The sequence below is a fragment of the Ambystoma mexicanum genome, chromosome 9 (assembly GCF_040938575.1).
Source record: "Ambystoma mexicanum isolate Mex_15411 chromosome 9, UKY_AmexF1_1, whole genome shotgun sequence".
Taxonomy (NCBI): Eukaryota; Metazoa; Chordata; class Amphibia; order Caudata; family Ambystomatidae; genus Ambystoma; species Ambystoma mexicanum.
Window position 1 is genome coordinate 880,850,206 of NC_090931.1, and position 20,584 is coordinate 880,870,789.

Here is a 20,584-nt window from a genome sequence, read left to right on the forward strand (position 1 = left end):
CACTGGACGGGAGCCTGGAATATGGATTATGTGCATGGAAGACTACAGCGCTATGTTCCCAAGTCAATCACACTATCAAAATGTGCTCAGCTGTCCAGGACACTGCTCTAGGATGAACTACGGGGATAGGAAGGAGCATACCTGCTTTACAGTACCGAAGTTCAGGTGTTTTACTCACCCAGATTAAGAGCTGAACAAGCACAACATTTCCTTTGCGACAAGCGAGGTGCAGGGCAGTCCGTCTATCTCCTTCTCCACAAGTCTCGTTCACCTCCTCGCGTCCACCATGTGCAAGCAGCAGAATCACCATGCGCAGGTCCTCCTCCGCCGTGGCTCGTAGCAGTTGCTGGCCCAACGACAGGTCCAGGCCCTGCAGCGGGGCCAAAAAAAGCTTCTGCTCATATTTGGCTCGTATCCATCGTTCCTTTTCTTCCCTGGAATGATAAGGCAGAAAGTGTGTTTCTCTACGATGCACCTGACTGTTGTGCTTTCAACAATAGAGCAGATAGTTGGACCAAGTCCAAAGAGCGAGATAAAGAATACTAATGAAAAGGTATACAAACGCAGGTGAGCCGGGAGGATGCCAGCCAAAGACTACAGTGTAGGAAAAGTCGAGCCATTCAAAAATACTATTGCCCTCTAGTCCAAGGCTAATCAAATCTAACTATACTTCAGCATCAATTGTTTATTATATAAAGACAAACACCCACGCAAGGAGACGACAGCATACTTGATAACAGCATAAAAACCTAAAAGGTAAACTAAATTCAATCAGGGTGAACTGAAGTAGGTCTTGCAACGAGACCAGAACTGTGCAAGGCTGGGTATAAGGATGTTGGGTAGAAGAACTTAGAATGGTTAAATACACATGCTCTAAACTGTAAATGTAAGACATATCAAGGATAAGCCTGCAAATTCCAAGGCCACAAAACCATAGCTAGAGTTAATGAGCATCTTGAATATGATCTGCAAGGTCACAGGAAACCCCGAGCAGTGATTGAAGATCCAAGTTATACATACATACATACACATATATACATATATACATACACATATATACATACATACATATATATACATACATACATACACACATACATACATACATACATACACACACACACACACAACTTTAGTTTTACAATACGGTTGTAGAGAAGGGCTCTAACACAGGTGCTACCATTTCTCAATTGGGAGAACAAGTAATTAAGCGCCAAAGATTAAGTCTGCACAGTAGCAGGGGAACATGAACACCCACCGAAAGTATATGGTGTGAGATGATGCTGTAAGAGCGACATTAACTCGAGAGAGCAGGGCCTCAAACTGGGGATGTGCAGCCAAGATATGAGAGACTTCCACAGAGTAAAAGGTAGATGGTGCAGCAGTAGACAAACTATGGTCACAAAGCAAAGAATAGACATTAGATGGGCAGCGAGGACCATGGAGTCTATTTCACCAGAGCCAGGGACATGCCGAGCAGGAAGCGGGAAGGGGGTTAGGTGGGACTTATCCTTAAGAGCAGGAGCTAAAAGTGAAGCGCTGTTACAAAAGGATAACAAAGAACAGAGAATAGACGTTAGGAGGTGCAAAAGGAGAGCAGCAGTGCTATAAGTTAAAAAAACGCAGCAGGGTGTCGACACGTTCTACGTAAGGGTGACCAGTGCCTTTGAATACATTAATTAATACGACGGTCATTTTTTTCAGTCACCAGTCTCTAGCTCTCTCTACTGCACAACTTCAGAACACAGTGCTATGCGGCAGCAGGTGTCTGCGTCCTGGGTGCTTCAAATTCTTTTACTGCATTGTGCAGAAACTTTGGAGCAGCTATCTAGCCCGATGAAGGAGCAGGCTTTCCAACACGCTGTTAAGGGTGGGGGGGGGGGGAGGAGGAAAGAGTACCGTTATGAACCTTGCTCTGGGGACTTTAAGTTATAAAACGTAGCCTTGATTGATTGGTTATTTAAAACGAATACCCAGCGATTTCTAAGCACGGACCCGGGGATCGAACCTGTATTGCTCCACATCGTCTTGCATCCAAGGCGAGCGCTTTGCCGCTGAGCTATCCTCCTGCTACAAAGATACGTGGAACTCTCAGATTAACAAATGCATTCCTATGGTGAATGCACTTGTTTTTACAATAAATACGGCCAGGGTCCTCACCATCAGGCTGTCTGTCAGCTTCTGCGCACGCACAGCAGTTTAGTTTGACTGCTAATCATTCACGACTCAGGTGAGACAACACAATGGTGGGAAATATGGGCATATGAAAAAAACACTACTGTTCAAAAAACTATGTTGGGTGCTCTCACCAAAAAGCAGGAGAGGGAAGGAACAAAAGGTAAAATAGCAGAAAAAGTGGGGCAGCAGGGAGCATAACTGAGGAGAGAAAGGGGAGTATGTGCAAGACAGAGGAGACAAGGGCGGGATGTGGCAAATGGAAAGTGAGCGAGAGAGTTAGGTGGGTTCGATGTTCATTCTTCGCCTGTTTTTTTTCGCAGTACTTTTTGCTGGAAAAAAATCATTGAATTTTTGTTATTGAGGGTGGTGGGGGGGGCAATTCCCTCTTCCCTATTTTATTTATCCCTATACACCACCCCACCGTAGCCCTTATATGCCCTCCTCCCCACCCCCATATTTTTCAATGTTTTTTCGCCAAAAAGATTTCAGAAAAAAGTGCTGTGGAAAAAAAACAGGACGAATGAACGTCATACCGTTCGATGCAGAGCAGGGGAGTATCCACCCATAAGCAGGACAGAGAATAGAACAAACTCCAAAAAGAATGGGAAAAATCTTTATACCTAACAGCATACCTCACAACGGACCACCCACCAATGATGCTAGACACTTCAGCAAAATATCAGGACCGCACAGGAAAAGATGAGAAACATCCGGAAGGAACAAGAGTTAAAACAACACCCTCACTCCATAACACCAAAAGTTCCGGGCACCAACTGCAACGAAATACAGAAGAGGAACCAGAACAAGCCATGAACCCAATACGAAACCTAGCAGAGGTCCCGCAGTGCAGGGGTTGCCAGGGAGGCAGTGCAAGGGGAGAGTGGCTGGGCCAAGGACCGAGATCGGTGAGAGTGGCCCAGTTGCAGATTCAGTGCAATTTCAGTCAGGAATTTAGCAGGAGAGAGGGGGAGAGAAAGCAGAAGCAAAGAGGAAGGTTTTAAGGTGCTTCCGGAACCGGAGATGATTCTTCTCAAGTTTCAGGGAGGCAGGGAGGCTGTTCCACAGGGAGGCCCCAGCCGAAGAAAGATCTACCACCAACTTTTTGCTTGTAGAAGCGACTGACCCTGAGGGAGTTGGAGGCGGATGAGCTCGAGAAGGAAGATATTTAGGAAGAGAGAGAGTTGAAGGTTTTGAGGCCCCATGGCACAGAAGGCCTTGTGGACAATGCAGAGGGTTTTGAACTTAATCCTCACAGCCACTGGGAGCCAGTGCAGAGATGTCAGTCCTAGAGAGATACGATCCCTGGGCTTGAGGCCAAGGACAAGTCTTGCAGTCCTGTTCTGGATGAGTTGCAGAGGGCTGAGAGTAGAAGCAGGCAGATTTAGAAAGAGGTTGTTGGAATAGTCCAGCCTAGAGAGAACGAGAGTTCTGGAGTCAGTGAGCTTCTGGGGGAAGGAGAGGAAAGGAAGAATACCTCTGAGGAGGTGCCGCTGGTAGTGTGACTTCTTAGAGACATCACAGATGTAAGGAGAGAAGGAGAGTTTGGAGTCAAAGATAACCCCGAGGTTTTTAGCCTCACAGGTGGGAGCAGGAAGAGGGCCAAGAGATGCTAGCCAGAGTGACAGGAAAGGAGGGAGAGGGTGTGCCAATGAGGAGAATCTCGATCTTACTGGCATTAAGGCAGAGATCATTGGCGGCACACCACTCCTGGATGGCGGACCGACAGTCAGAGATGAGAGAGGGGGGGGAGAGGTGGCTGAGGGTAGCCTGAAAATGAGCCGAGTGTCATCTGCATAGCACTGGAGGAGAGGAAGACCCAAGTTGAACCTGGGAGGGTTGATCAGAGAGGAAAGAAGTCAGCCACGCCAGGCATAGAAATATGTTGAACAATAAGAGTATGGCTTTAGCTTTATTCTCCCCATCCTGCATGCAATGTCACAACAGCATTAAGCAGATTAATGTGAACCTAACAATCCCCCTTCTAACTTCTGGTCACCCCCATTGCTATTTCTAAAGGGACTAAAGTCCCTGCTAATAGTCCCATATCAACGTCTCATGTTTCCTATTGTAATGCTCTGTGCCAGGACAATGAGGGTGCCGAGGAGGAACACCCTCATTGTCCTGCCAGTAGGAAACCTCTCCCTTCCGCACCCTGTGAGGGTCCCGAACGGGAGAGATGTCCCACTGCCAGAAGTCCTGGTCTGGCTCTATAAGAGCCACTGAAGGGAATAAGCTGCCCCACCCAAGTCCCGACCCTCCAGCCCCACCGCTCGGTACGCCACAGGTGTAGAGTAGTCAGTAATATGATGGCGAAAAACAGGGGGATGGACGAAAATGAAAGGAGAAAATGAGGAGGCGACCGTTATGGATAGCAGGAGTGAAGAAAAATGATAAAAGCAAGCAAAGAGTTTAGCGGGAAGAGGAAAGCTAGAAGATGGGGAGAGGCATAAAGGAAGCTAGGTGAGTAAAGAGAGCGAGTTAAGAGCAGAGAAACACATGAGAAGAAAAATGAGGGTAGTAGAAGAATACAACATAAGTAGGGAAAAGAAGAGGCGATATAGTTGCAGAATCAAAGAGTGAGGGATGAATGAAAGAAGGAAAGGTGAGTAGCAAGAGATTGAGAGAGAGCTTATATAACGAGGGCAAGAGTATGTGCGGGGAGAGAATCAAAGCGAGGATAGCGGGCAAAGATAGATCGGCAGTCACATCCAGGGAGGAGTGTGTGTGTGTGTATATAGTCAACTGAAGATTTGCTTTGTGGGAAATGGTCTTAATTAAAAGTTACGAGTGACTGGGCCAATTATTAGGAAAAACAGTCGTTAATATACAATCCGCGCGCACATGCTCCGGGAGAACCGGGGCTGTGACCTGACCCACACCATGACGCATTCACCTTGAGGGCGGTTACCTGGTCCAGTGCAGCAACCAGCGCTCACCTGACCTGACAAGAGCTGCAAAGGAGAAAAGGACGCGAGCTGGTATGAAGAGTATCTCGGTGGGCAACAGGGGCCTGCAAAGTCCCTAGCAAGGAAGTGACTAAAAAGAAACGTATTCATTGATATGGGGTTGGTGGGGGCGTCTGACAGCTTAGTGCGAGGGGAACTCCGTGCTTATCTGTTTATACTTGAAATTCATATCCCAGTGGCATGTCGGAGGAAGCGATTCCAATCTCTCTGAATAATGTGTCAACGTCATATTATTGGTAAGAGGCAAGAGAGACTACTAGAGCGAGGGCCTGTCAGTGTATCCGAGCACTGTTTACTTTGCGGACACTAATCTAGTGTTAGGTCAGAGCTAATCCGCTTTTAAATACCTGTGCGAAGAGACTTCTTCCCCAGAAAATGGGGATTAGTACCGCATCACTTCTTGGTACACGCAGTGTGACCTCGGAGCAGGCCCCATGGCCTGGCCTTTCACTGGGAGGAAGCAGAAAGGAAATGACGCAGCATTGCCAGGTGCATGCCCCCGGACAAGGACATCTCGGATCAGGTATCGACACAAACACCACCTTCCGCACCACGCGCAGACAAGGCCAGGCCAGCACAGAAAGACGACTCATCTGGAAAGCCGAGAGGCCCAGCAATAAATAGATAATCATATGAAAATACTATCTTTATTCCAGAAACCTAATCTCCACTGACCAACCGAAAAAAGGCCTGCTAGCCTTTATTCCTGATGATCACTTTATTTGTGGTTTAGGCATCCTATCCCGACAGAAGAGGACTGGGAACCAAAAAAGACCATGGAAATAATTTTCAAAGTGGCGCCATATTACACATTTTCAGCTAGCACAGCCCATTTCCTATGAGAACATTTGGAAACACCAGACAAAAGAGGCCCAGGCTGCAGATGCCTACCAGGAAATCTCCAGAGTTCTCTAATGGCCAGTCCAGCCCTGTATCCCGAGAACCCATAATCAACCTGGGCATTTGCTCTTTCCATGGTGTGACAAGACAAGATGAATTCTTTATTCCTGTACACCTTAACCATCTTGAGATTAACCCACGACAGTTATTGCCAATGACCCTGTTGGGAGGCCAATCAGTTATTCTTGGAGAGTAATATCCTTTTGTCGGATGAATCCTTTAATTGCTATGACGAATCCATAATTCATGAAGCCATACATCGCGGGAGTAGCCTTTAATTGCTGGAGACTATGCTTAGTATAATGTGATATCACCCCTTCATTCATACAGACTCATACTGGTGGATCAATTATTTTTCACATTGTGGCCTCTATGCATTGGAAATGTAAACTTTAATATGAGCTGTGAAGGGGCTGGAAGCGACTCAACAGAGCGAGACAGTTAAAACAGTAGGGAAGAGACATTCGCAGACTGAGGCTGCCAGGAGAGAGGAGACAAGGAAGAGACACTTCATTAACGAAGCTCCAAGCAACTAAGACATAATTCACGACAGAAACAGGGAAGTGACAAGGCTTCCACGTGTTGGCTTGCAATGAAAGGACGAGTCTGGAAAGGGGACAAAGTGGTAATGAGACCAATAGAACCTATGGCAGTGACCCAAGGAAGGGGTCCAAGTGAATGATAAGGGGACAGAGGGGTTTGTTTCAGTGGAGACCACAATTAATTCCAGTAGGCATCAGAGAAGGCACAATAGCTCATTGGGCAGATGAAACAGGGGGGGACAGAGGAAACCTATCTTTGGTAAGATAGTATTTAGAGGAGGAAAGAACAAGAGTCTACAAGGGAGGATGACGCTGGCGCCTTAGAACAAAAAAAGGGTACATCCTGAAGACCACAGGCGTTTCAATACAATATTTAAAAAAGGAGCCACAAGGCTTGCCAAACTACAAAGAATCAGATCACCATGTAGATCCTGGTGTGAGTGTGGCCCTAGTTACAGGAGTGATAGCATTATCTCGAGATGGATGCAAGGCAGTAGCTTAGGAATGAGGCGAGGTAATGCTGATCCCCGTAGGAAGGGGAGGAGAATGGAGAGATCATCGACAGCACGCAATATGGGGATATCAGAGTGAGGGCTGGACGTGAGCAGCATGCCACAAAGCACAACAGGAAAAGAACATGGGGATTGCTCAGGCAGGAGAGAAGGCCAAGGACACACAAACAAGTAACCTGGTGTTCAAGCCAAGTGGATATTATCTTTAATGCAGGTGAATGAAGGTGCAGTAAGATTTGAGCTTCATTGCGTGTTCTGAAGATTGCAAGAAACAGATACAGTAAAAGCTTGGGTATCCAATGGCACAGGATAATACAAAATGCTAGTTAAATGACTGTCGTTGTATGAGACACCCCGTATACCCACGTTTCCCGGCCTACTTGCTATCATAACCAGCTCTGAAGATGTATTATCCAGCATTTTCATAACTGGAATGGTTATTGCTAGCAGCAATGGAGGCGCCGGTTCATAGTGGGTTACGTTTACAAAGGTGCAGGATAACAAAGCTTTTACTGCAAAGCTATCTGAAGAAAATGGGCAATGTAGAGGAAGCTCCCCCCCCTTAAACAAGGCTGCAAGGGCCTAATTATGAACGAGTCCTGGCTGTACTTTAATATCCTAATTGCAGCTGACTTACACTACCACCTATAGTGTCGATGCTCTGTCCTATATGTACACCAGAATAAATGTAATGGAGATTAATCCTTTTTCCAATGTCATCAATTGCTTTAATGGGGAAAGGAGCCGTGCATTGCCTTTTACCTTCATTAAAAACTATCGAGGGCAAGCATGGTTTTAGTCTACCTGATAGCCAATCAGGAGACTGCTAATAGGATAATCAGTTGTAAGGACAAACACCTTTTCCGTAGTTTGCTTTTAAAATATATTTTTTTTACTAGGCACCTTACTTAAAAAAAATATGCATTTATGTTCAGTAGGTGGTGTACAGAAAAATATTCCTCGGTAAATCATGACTTAATTTACTCGATTGGAAGATTAATTCCGTGTTAATGAGTCTCCATTTTGTTTAATGAGAAATTAATCCCATACTTGTTAATTATTTTAAATAACTAATTACTCAATGTCCATTATTTGTATATTGTTAATTGCATCACCGTTTATTCTATTGAGAGTTGTATTCTGTGTTAATGAAGTCTACATGTACTCTAACGGGAGATGCATCATATTTTAATTACATCTCCATTTACTCCGATTAGAAATTAACCCTGCATCAAGAGTGTACGTTCATTTGAATGGAGAGTGATCCTATGTTAACTAAGTCTAAATTTAATCCAAAGTGCAGATGAGTCCTGTGTTCACAGAAGGTATATTTATAGATAAAACAAGGTCTCCTTTAACTCCATGGGAAGATCACTCCTGTTTTGGAGTCTATCTGGAGATGTATTATTTATGGATGGGCTTGCCATTCAATTTCTTGGGAGATTAATCCTTTGTTAATTTAGAATCCATTTGGACAACTGGGAAATTAGTGTTCATGTCCAGATTCATATAATTTCCCCAAGCAATGCCATTGCATTGATTAGAGGGCGAGGCCGCGGTTTTTGTCTGAGTGAGTGTCTTTATGCTGGGTTAGTCCTTTGTTCCAGCAAACATCAACATCTATAGGTGACTGAAAATACATAGGTTTTATCTCGGGGAAGTTAACTCTTCCATACAATGGGTTATCCAGATTATTCCTTCTTTGATTCTGGGGCCTTGAGCACATTTGCAGGAGGGTGAGGTGACGGTGCTGTAGTCTTTACATGCAGCGCACATACTGTACTTTCCACTGCAAGGGCAAGAATTACTCCTCCTAGATATATTTATTGCATCTTAACACCTCTTTGCTCATGGTCCATCTCTGCTCTCAATCTCTCCGCCCTCCAAGAAACCACCAATCCGAGGGCAGCCTTGACCTTGGGTAACTTTGTGATTGGACGGTGCAAAGAAAGCAGAGCGGTTTAAACCAGGTAAGAAAATAATGAAAAACAAAATGACGTCTCTTTTAATTGTGGTGTGGTGTTATTTGCAGCATCTCCGAGCCGGGGGCACTGGATGAGCTATGGCTGCCCCATCACTCGAGCTCATACAATTTACAGTTTTTGCACCACCCCAGTACAAAATAATCAAGCGCGGCAAGGCACCAAGAACAGCGAATACACAGCCACCAGAAGGATAAATATTAAAGGAACATACTGCACATGAAATAAAAATAAATGGCAAACTAAAGGTAAACTCACATTACCTTTCTAATGGTGGATTGCGGATATAAATATTTTGAAAAGTAGCCCGTTTCACTGACAGTGCTCTGGACTAGAACTTGGAACATAGTAAGTGGATGAGGACTGGGTCCCAGATTAATATTGGTTTAAAGAATGGAGCAAATGCCTCCTTGCCTTATGTCCCCGGTCATGGAGCTCCCAGAGGCTGGGCACCAGTTACCTACACAGACCCCCACCAACCGCCTTGCACAGCCGTTTAATCTAGTAACACTGATTTCTACATTGTTTCACCTTTCCCTGCCATTTCTTTATAGCCATGTGTCCCAACTTGTGTCCAGAGCCATGTCCCCGCCCCTGTGCTACCTACACACTTCCCACCACATAGGATTACGCTAGGCATATTGATTTATAGTTGGATACAACTGTCCACGAGTGACTTTCGCAGCTCTCTGTCACACCCAATATCCTTGGTAATGTCATAGATTGAGGCACCACAATGTCTCAATGCAACAGTCTTTGTGTATCTAGCATGGTCACCCACACTTAAGGACTTGGTGTAATACTGAAAAGGGTGTGCTGCGAGGACGGACCATGCATTCAAAACCAGAAGTGTACCATCATTCCTTGGAAATTCAGTAAGTCTGTCCTTAATCGAAAGTCGAATCAGAGCTTGAAGCATCCCTGTTCACCATGGCTAGGGAGGCTACACCATCAGGCTCACCTCTTAGAATGCATGGGGGTGTTGCAAGGTACTATTGTGGCAATTGTGGAGCAGTAACGATGATAAGATGTATGCCAAGTTGCCTATAACCGTTCACCTGGTAATATTGGTAAATTGAAATGCCAGGCCTGCTCTTAGATTGGATCACAATGGCAAAGTCAACATGTAGACTGATACAGCGGTTCATGTATTATGTCAACAGTTATCTCACTCACGAATCAAGCTCCTAGTAACACTGGTCCACAGAATAATGTCCCTATGCCCATGTAATCTGACCAGGGTGTTCACTCCCCATGGTTAACCTGGTAATGTCAGATTTCAGACCGATACACCTCTCCCAGCAGTACAAGCGCAGTCTGCTCATTCACACCCACATATTTTGATATTGTCCTTTTATAGAGCGTTTCAATGCTCCTTATGTCACCTGCACAGTCTTCTCACTCAAAGACACAGTAATATTTCTCTATAGAATGATACTCTTGTCCCTGCATTATCAACAAACGTGACAATGAAATCTATAAATGTGTGTGCTTTCTCTTCTTATGGCAGTAACCTCCTCACAGTAGATTACCATAGTAGCATTGGTTTATAGAAGGATGTACCTGTTTCTAAGAAACCGGAGGTCCAGATGCACCAGTCCTTTCTTGCACAGTCCTCTCAGGCCAGTAGTACCTGGCAATCTTGGTCTATGCGCCAATGCCAGATCCCTCTCTTACACTGGATTATCAAGCACTGGATGATACCAGTGATATGGCATAGACCGATCCATATGCCCATGTTATGTCATTTGATAGTATTTTGAAAGCTCATTATTGCCACCACTTGCCTCTTGGTGCAGATACAAATAATACTCAAGGATGTGTGAAAGGAAAGCAGTATTTACACGTTTACTGGGGATATCAACAAACAGGTCTGAAAGAAGGCTGAGAAATAGGCTTGGATCGAATTTCAACTTTCAATCATTATCAAAATCCCATAAAACGCCCTCTTGTGACTTTCAATGGCTCAGGGAAAGCACCCCACCTCTCCTATCCCTCCGCCACCAGGTAATTTATTCTCCCCCTCCTTGCCTGCCCTGCTGAGCCACCTAATACTAGAATCCATTGCTGGATCGAAGGGTCCCAGAGCTGCCACTGAGCTCTGGTCTCTGGAGATGGACTTTTCTGGATGGCACTCCTTTCTAGGTACCTTGATAGATGCCAAATCTCTGAACTCGATGCATTTGTGAAGCTGTGAATTTGGGACAATGCTCTTGTGGACGCTAAGGGTTATAGGGGCACCACTATCCAGTAACATAGGTGGAGCTGTAGCCGGGGTCGTTGTCCCCCATTTATTTTTTTAGCTTTAATTTTGTCAACTGCCAGGGTTCTTAATAGTAATTTTAATCGAGCAAGTGGTTGGCAGGGGATGACGAGAGTCCTCCGGTAGTCTTGTGTAGTCGCCGATACGGTGTGTTTTCTAGGGCCCGGTAGGTGGCTTGCTCTGGGTCCAGACATCCAAATTGACTAACGATCCAGGGCTACCCCCCGGGAGTGGGGGTGGGGTGGGCCGTCAGTGGGGACGGAGAGGATGAACCAGTGGGAAGGGCATGTCATTGCATTACCACAGACGACATTGTTTCCGACTGATATTTGGACTGCAGATGACAGTTGGAGATCATATTTTTTAATGTTGATATGATTTACATTGTCAGATTTTTGTCTTCTTTTCTGTAAACGCTTAAAGATTTGGGTGAAAATAAATGTGCCCAAATAGCCTTTACAACATTAAAAGGTCTTATGCCATATGCACCTTCTAGGGAGAAATTTGGGTCCCAAGAGAACCAAATAAGAAAATGTAAGCAGGCTCTGAAAAAACAATTTTCAGAAGATTCCCACAAGTATGTTGCATTGTACAGGATTTAAGTGACACCGGAGGTGTCTGCTAAAAAGCAACACTCAGAGCTTGCAGTCACTTTAAAAAAGGCGCTCCAAAAAGGGTAAATCAACTTGTTCTAGTTCTGGATTCCTAATCATCTACAACAGAGAACGCCTTAAATATTATGTGGCCTCCGATCCTAGCAGTCTCTTATCATAGTGTTAGCTGTAAGGTAGAGGGGAGGGAGAGTTGGATTTCAAAACAGGTACAGAAATATAAGCACTATGAATGATGAAGCACCTCCAAGTCCCAATCAACAGGGGAGTGTCCAAATCCTCCAGCCCATACCTACTAGGCTTGCTAAGGGGATTCCCTCATCGCTATTCAGGCCCTAGCTTCTGAGCTACGTCCCCCCACATTGGTTGCGGCCACTGTCACTTGTCCCAAAGGAAGGCTGTGTCGGAGAACCGACTTGTCAGCAGTAGATCACTTAACCTCATCTGGAGCCCCTGGAGGACCATGGCTCACAATCAGCCTCACAGACTAATGAGCTAAGAAATGAATTATTGGAGCGGTCAGCCAGAAGCCGAGAGAAGGAAGAGTGCAGCGCCTCAGCAAGCGCAGTCCGACCTTCCAATAAATCAAGCAAACCCAAGGAAGAGGAAATGAGAACTCTGCAGGAGAAATTCACTAACCGGAGACGTGGGAGCAGAGGTGAATATCCACATTGTTGGTCAAAGTGAGGATCAATGTGTCCTCTAAGGGATAAGAAAGGGACACATTGCCAGATTGTGTGGACTCTAAAGTGGCCGAAGAATGTACATCACTCCACAAGCAAGTGACTGGGAAGTAGCAGACTCTACGTATGAGTGTACAGTCAAATCTGTTCTCTCTGGGACCAGCACAATGCCCGATCAGTGAGGGTCATCAAGTGCATTTTTTGAGATGTGAAGTGAAAGGTTTTTGTTTAATCCCTGGACAAAAGAAGGTAAATATGTCTTGCTTCTTAGAAACGCAACACAATGCATTGCTCGACAGGTGGGGAGCAAGTTGTGTCTAAAGGAAACAGACAAAAATATGCATCATCAGCCAAGTGATGGTCGACTAATGCCTCTCCCGAGATGGAAACGATTGCATCACTGGCCAAGTGAGGTTAAATTGGGTCCTTTAAGAGATTCAGAAGATTTGACTCTTCGCTGGTCAAGTGAGAGGACAGCTTGTTTTAGCTATATTGTTATGCATGATAACCAGCACATTGTCGGACTACTGAAGGTAACGTATGCGCATTCTCATGAAATTGGGACCAAAACATCCTTTGAAATGAAAAGTCAATGTGTGGACTTTTTGGAAACACAGGAGAATCGACACATGGGTGTAAGAGTTAGCGCTGCTTGTGTGCACTGAAACACAATGAGGGTCAACATGTGCCATCTCTGGGATGTGAACCGACATCACTGGACAAGTGGGGTAAATGTATTGCATCTTCTAAATGCAAATATATTGATGCATTGGCAGACAACTAGGGGTCAATAAAAGCCAGTGAACCATTGAGTGCTACTTGTACCCTCTGGGATAGACCAGGGATCTGAAAATACTGGACACTTGGGGGTCAACCGTATCCTTTCGGAGATCCAGATCTCTTCTATTTTGGAGAAGAACTCTTAGCCCAGTGATATCTTGGTGCACATTATGGGCCCTCTCTAAGACGCAAGAGAACCAACACATCACTGGGCAAGCAAAGACCAACTTGTATCCTGCGAGCAGGCATTCAATCCAGCATGTCCCAGCAGGGGGATCCTTTCAGATATCATGTCGAAAAGCTGTATTGCAGAAATTATTTACCAGTTTGTTTTCATATTCCCCACACTGTCGACTTGGAACTCCGTTGCTCCATGGCTGGGACTTTCAGACAGTCCTTAGAATGCACCACTATTCTGGATTCGTGCAATTGGAATACTGTAACCATTCCACCTCACCTTTAGTACTTGGACACACATATCATTCTGCTAATGCATCTCAACCTTCCTTTTGAGCACCTGTTATTTAATATCAGTACCGATGTAGCAAAATCTTAAGCTGCAAGTGTACCATTGCTCAAACCTGTCATGAATGATTATTTATATTGATGCTTAATCCTGCACCAGGACATTACAGTAGAAGCTGTGGCTTGTATCCTTGTAGCTGTTCTTTGGGATGGGGTACAAACTAAGTATACAGTACTCAATGATTCTTTGTCACTTGTTTGTACTTTCGAGCCTGTTGTAAAGGTCCTGGTTTAACACTGCCAAGTGGGGCGCACGTACCAGTTGGGCAAGCAACATGGTGGCGTCGAGAGTAACGAGGTGGGTGACATCGGGGGTGGGGACGTCCTTGAACACAACGCTGCTTGCATAAGGGGACACACAAGTAGGCGCAGTGTGAGAAGTCCCATGGTGGAAAGCAATGAAGGGTGAGTGTTTTGGGTGTAGTAATGGGTAGTTGTATACTGCAGGCACCGGCTGAGGGTGCAAAAGGGCTTATGGGGTAACATGGTAGGGGGGCTTTTGTGTAATATCTGAACAGTAGAGAAGCCATTTTCTTGTAGGCCCATGTTAGAAAAGCATTTCTCACAAGAAGCTCAAAATAAAAGAGCTGCAGGCCTTTTTATGTGACCGCAGTATATAGTTTTGAATAGTCAGCAGAAACAGTGTGCAGAAATGTTGCACGGCTGAAATTCCACAGGAGAACGCAGCCCCATCAAAGTCGTTCCAAGAGATACTTTTGAGGCCAACGAGCTAGGCACCTGGGTGCACAGGGAGAATTGGCAGAGAAATAGAAATCAAATACAGTTAATTAAAATCCAGCCACGGTGTGGTATAGTATTTTTAGGGTAACCGCAGAAAAATTCTCAAAAAATCATATGCACAAAAATGGCAAACTTAGCAGTGCAAAAAAATAACGAAAACCCATAATGTCAATCAAGTGGAAAGGGGGTTGCTGGTGAGTCCCCCGCATCCCGTGATCAACATTATGGGTATTCGGGGTTGGCAGGGTGTGCACCGCTTCGATACAAAGGAAAGGGGGGACGTTTTTTGAAGAACAAAGAAGGGAAAAAAGAAAAGTACCCTGCGGCGCGAGTTCCGCCTCTCAATGGGGACGCAGAACTCATGTTGCAGCATCCGCGTAGCAGTGCAGGAGTACAGGTAAATCGGGCACCAGAGGTAAGTATGGGTGTTTTAAGGGTTAGCGAGGTGGAGGGAGCTGGGATGGCAGGCGTTGGTAATGTGCGTGGTTATTGCCTTTACGAAAATTTTGAATTCGTAATTTTCGGAATAGAAATGTTCTTAATCTAAATTATCACGTATATCCATATTTTCAGACTACACTTGGCAGCAAGACGTGAGAAAGGAGCTGGGGGACCAGAGCATTGGGGTAGGTATTATGGTGCGCACGACAGAGAGAGAGGTTTCAGTGTCTCTAGGGTTCAACATTGTACAGTGTCCTCGCTGATGTCCGCGGGGCACATCATTCTTCAGACTCGGTGTGAATGTCACGCCCTTTGCCATCTTCAATCCATTTTGTATATTGGGCATTGCCACCCAATGGCAAACAAGTGTTTTTGACTGATCAGTACAATCACTTAATCGAGGGGCGGTGTGGGAAGGTTTGTGACGTCACAAGGGGTGTTAATGTGATTTTTGCCAAAGAAATGTTCTACCCAATCAAGAGTCACTTAACATATACATGCTTATAGGGGACTGACATAGTTCCACCAATCAGCTCCTGTGACCTGCCCTAAAAATGTAACTAAAATGTTGTACGATAAATCTGTATTTTGGGTATAACATTTTATAGCCGAAGTGGGCTGCGTTGACAGCTCGTTTCATTTACTTCAGTTCAACTGGGATGTCTGAACCATGCTTCCCAGCTGTTTGGGTCCAATACATTTACTTTACTTCTTGCTTGGTGTATGCGCCTTTTTTGGATTGTTTTTTTGTTCCTGTGATTACTTTTACCAGAGGTCCCCATGTAAAATGTAAATTGTGGCGGCCCCAGCAAGGTCCTCAGTTTCCTCATCGAGCTAAGGATATTCTTGCTGCACTTCAGGAGGCATGGGGCAGGCGGGCTGAGACCAGTTTCGAAGAGCACTAACGAGGAGGCCCTGCAGACACTGAGTTTGCAAAGATCTGCCTGGTCCCAAGCGCTGCCCGTGCTCAATGGGAGGTGCAGGCCGTGGGGGGAAGGCTGTGCATCAAGAGGGCTCGAGGATCTCTGGAGCACGTGAGTGTACCCTTGCATGAACGTGCAGCGCCGTGCATGTGTATAGGAAGATCGGTCGTAGTAAACATAGAAATTAGTTCCAGCCCTCCGATAGGGCAAGGGTGTGGTGGGCACATCTGTAGTAGAACAGAGGAGTGTGTAGACCAGGAAATACTTCTATAAGAGGGGAGTGGTGCATAACGCAGGCGATTGTAAAGTTGCGTTATGCTTTATGGGGATTGAGAGACGGTAAGCGCTGGTTTATTGTTGAGGAGCATGCGCAGTAGATTAGAAATATTGTGGTATATTGTGTTGGGCAAGGTGAATAGGCTGTCGCAAGAGCTTTGCTGTAAATAGTAGTGCTTAGTCGTTGTTTAAGTAGCTTAGGGGTCCGAGGAGGAGGAGGGGTGAAGTACTTGTATATTAAAAATAGATTAGCTGGTAGCTAGAATTGTAGAATTGTGTGGGCCTGTGGAGTGGGCCATTAAGTTTGATAAGAATAATTGGGCAGTCCTGTGGGGAGGGCCATTGGGTGTTGTTTTGGTGCGATTGATGTGGATGGAAGGTGTGAATGTGTGAGGGGAGTTTTGAGTGAGGGTAGATTGGGTATGTTTTGATTGTGATTGGCATATTTTATATATATCGACTGTGGTAAGTGAGTCAGAGTAAATTAGAGGGTGGAGGATGGTGTTTAGTGAGATTATGGACCCGCCCCTGGACCACTTATGTAATAAATTGTACCAGTATCGAGATCAAATTTTAAAATATTACTTCCAGTGGTTGCAGGACACCACTAGGAAGTGTTTGAGAATGGCCAGGAGAAGAAACGTTCGATAGTGACTCAATAGAGAACACGTTTTCATATTTGTTGGCAACATATAAAGGCGCCAAATTGAAGAGTAGGCAAAATATTCTAGGCCTATGGAAGCTCTATGAAGAGAAAAACGAGAAACCTGCCAAAGAGGTCGTGAAAGAAAGTGACACGGTTGCTGCCCATCATACCGCCCCCTCCCTCTGGGCAGAACCCTACGCTGAAGCCTACAGCGGGGTACACAAACCCACAACGTGTGTCCTCTAGTAGGAATAAGGCAGATGTAGGGAAGGTACAGCCAGAGGCTGGAATCGCTACTACTGAAAGATCAGCCACCAGTAACACGTAGTACTTGGCAGACATAGAAAATAGTGCATTGCGGCAGCTAGAAATTGTGTTCAAAGCAGTCGGTCTGGAAAAAGCAGGAGGATCAAGGGGCTGTGGGTACACCAGGTGGCTGGACTTCCTGGGAAAATTATGTTTAAGTTAGATAAAAGGACTGGAAGAGGAGGAGGAGAGCTCTGCGGGGTCCGAAGTGGACTGTAAAGACACCAACGAGGACGGAGGAGAAGGGCCTGACACAGGGGAGATGTGGGACGAAGGGGAATGGGACAAAGACAGAGAGAAGCAAAGGGAAGAAAGGAGAAGATGGAAGAGAGGGGGCGAAAGAAAGGGAGATAGATTGGCAGAGCAGTAGGAACTGGTCCCAGACCCTCCCAAAATGATAGGTAGGATGGCGGTAGCCAGCACTGCAAAGGGTGGACCAGACCCCACACCGCATACACAGTTACAGAAAGACTGGGAGGAGCACAGTATATACGATGGCAGAGCATGGACTGAGATAATTTGATGTATAGCTTTCCATCACTCGAAAAGGGGGCAGGCAAATGGATATTTACTCTTGAGAAAGAGACAGCAGGTATTACTCTGACGGTTGGCGACATGAAGAGCTTATTCGCAGCATATTGGGCGAACAAAGGGACAAAATATGGGAGCAGGCAGGATAGAGTAAAATTGAGTAGTAACATGCACGACAGTGTGCACTTTAACACACGTGGAAAGTAATAAGGACTATGTACACAGACACATCAGACATGGGGGCAATTTAGGCAAGCGAAATTAAACCAGACGAGGACATCTCAGAATACATCGAACAGATACAGGAGATGTAGATATTAGAGACGGGACAGTCATCGGACGTGAACATACCAATGTTTTACCACATACTGGTCCAAGGCCTCCCCTCAAATGTCCAAACATCCCTAGAAAAGGTGGTTGGGATTGAGGTGAAGGGATGGCCAGAAATACAGACCACCATAGTACACTTTGTAAAAGGAAACAGGAGAGAAAGACATGGAGAATAATACAATTAAGACAGAGGCAATTGGTGCAAAAGAAATTAGCGAAGATATCTATGGAAGGGGCTGTACTTACCAACATTGTCCCAGGGCAGCTTGAAGTAGCACCCGTCCACCAAGGGAGGTTTCCCGCAGGGGGCGTGCCACATGGAAAAGGTTATCCCCAACAGGGAGTGTATCAGTAACAGGGATATTATCAACAAGGTGGGCGGAGGGTACTACCCACAGATGTGATATTATCAACAGGGCAGAGGATACTTGCAGAGAGGGAGGGGGTTTAGATATGGAGGAGCAGGATCCAGATTTGGAGGACCATGTTTTCTATGTGGTGAGAGGGAACAATTTGCATAGATGAGCCCACACAGACAACAGAAGCGGTATGGCCAAGAGGGGTGTGGGTGAGGTATATGTTCAACCCATGCAGTCGCAAGGGGAAAGCACACTCTAGCTCAGAACATAGTACCACACTACACAGGAGTGACAGTTCTTGGTGGTAACCTGTTCCCATTTTCAGGACAAGGCCCAAATGCCCAATAAGCCAGCCCACAGAAGACACGTGTGTGCCCAATATTTTCGGTAACTGAAGACCCAGACGAGGAACCTGAGGTAGCAGTGAAGAATTGACAAAAAGATTACTTATTTTTGACACAGAGCCACCAAATCCTGCATTAAGGAGTATGTATTTCTCCTGTCCGATAAAGTAATGGATACACAGGGATTTTCTGGGGCCGTTGTAACGGTTCCTATCACAGAAGATTTACCACTCACAATAGGAACACAGCAAATAGTAGTGCCCCTAATGTCCTCCAAAGACACCCCCATTAACACAATAGGGATTGTATGACAATTTTATTTTCAGAGAAGGGCATAGTATGCTCGACATCCGGTATATATTATGAGCAGGTCGCAGCAATCATACAAGCATACTGTGCACACAGCACTTTACACGCGTCACTGCGCCACCCCGAGGTATTCCTTTATGGGGTACAAGTATTGTTAGGGTGGGTACTCAGAATGAAAGGCAAGGTATTCTGATTGGCCACAGAATTCCTGTTCAGACCCGCAGTACACAAAGATATAGTACCACCACAAACACCCACAATACATTTAGAAGCAGCACTCGCAAGGAAGAAAATGGTATTTTTGTATGGGACAGATGAAGAGGGTAGAGAGTGGAGCAAGGTCCTCTGTATTGACCCGACATTAAGACTAACATATTCGACAGATGAACAATTGTTCTCAGAGGCCGAAAGGAGGGGGAGATGGTATGCATCCCATGTCAGGTAAACATAGAAGAGAGACAGGTCCCCCAGTGGATGCAGATAATAAGTAATGCATCAGCTCACTTGCGGGATGATTTGAAAAAAGTGCCAGAGGTACTATGGACCATTGGGCCCCATGATGGATGTAGGATTGTTGATGGGGGCAAGAGAGGTCTGCATAAAAGTGAAGGAAGGGGCACTGTTGCACCGGGTTAAACAATACCCACTAGCACGTGAATCAGACATGGGTATAAATGACACTCCTTGCACTATGGCAAGAGGGCATAATAAAAATATCCGAAATCCCATGTAACACAGCAATCTACCCTGTCATGAAATCAAAAGGTGGGGTGTGGAGATTCATTTGATATCCCTGCCCCTTGAACAATGTAGTGGAAGCATAATTTCTACTCATACCGAAGCCAGCCGCCATATTATGTAAAATACCTACAGAAGCGACATGCTTCACAGCTACTTGATTTGAAAAAGGCATTCTTCCCCATCCCATTGCACTCATATTCACAGTATCTCATTGCTTTTACGTATCGCAGCATGAGGTTCCAGCATACTTGTTTACCGCAAGGGTATTGCAGGTCACCCAGTGTGTTAAATAGGTTGATCCAGGTGGACCTAAGCAACTTGAAACACACATCATAGTCATCCAGTAAATGGATGACCTCCTGGTACGCAGCACAACAGAGGACTAATGTAGGTAAGATTCAGTTACACTTCTGACATTGCTAGCAGAGAAGGGGTACTAGGTGGACAAGGAGAAATTGCAATACTACCAAAAAGAAGTCGTGTACACAGGATAGATAATATCAGTAGGGCTTTATGTTCATTGACCCCAGTTGTTTTTTGTTGAACATTTTCAACCGAAAATAACTAACTGAACATGTTTTTTTATTTGGGGAGGTTCCCCCCATTACCCCATTATTTACTCCCTATTCAACATCCCCCTTACCACTTATATCCCCTTACCCACACACCCTCTACATTTTTCAATGAGTTTTTTC

General features: G+C 45.4%; 1 protein-coding gene across 4 annotated transcripts in view; it reads right to left on the reverse strand.

Moving 5' to 3' along the window:
* AGAP1 (ArfGAP with GTPase domain, ankyrin repeat and PH domain 1) overlaps window positions 1-20,584 on the reverse strand; it is a 1,778,872-nt gene that overhangs the window by 26,964 nt on the left and 1,731,324 nt on the right. For all 4 annotated transcript variants that reach the window (XM_069615994.1, XM_069615993.1, XM_069615991.1 and 1 more), the window contains one exon: window positions 179-434. In XM_069615994.1, coding sequence (XP_069472095.1) covers window positions 179-434 — 256 coding nt within the window. The remainder of the gene's footprint in view (window positions 1-178; window positions 435-20,584) is intronic.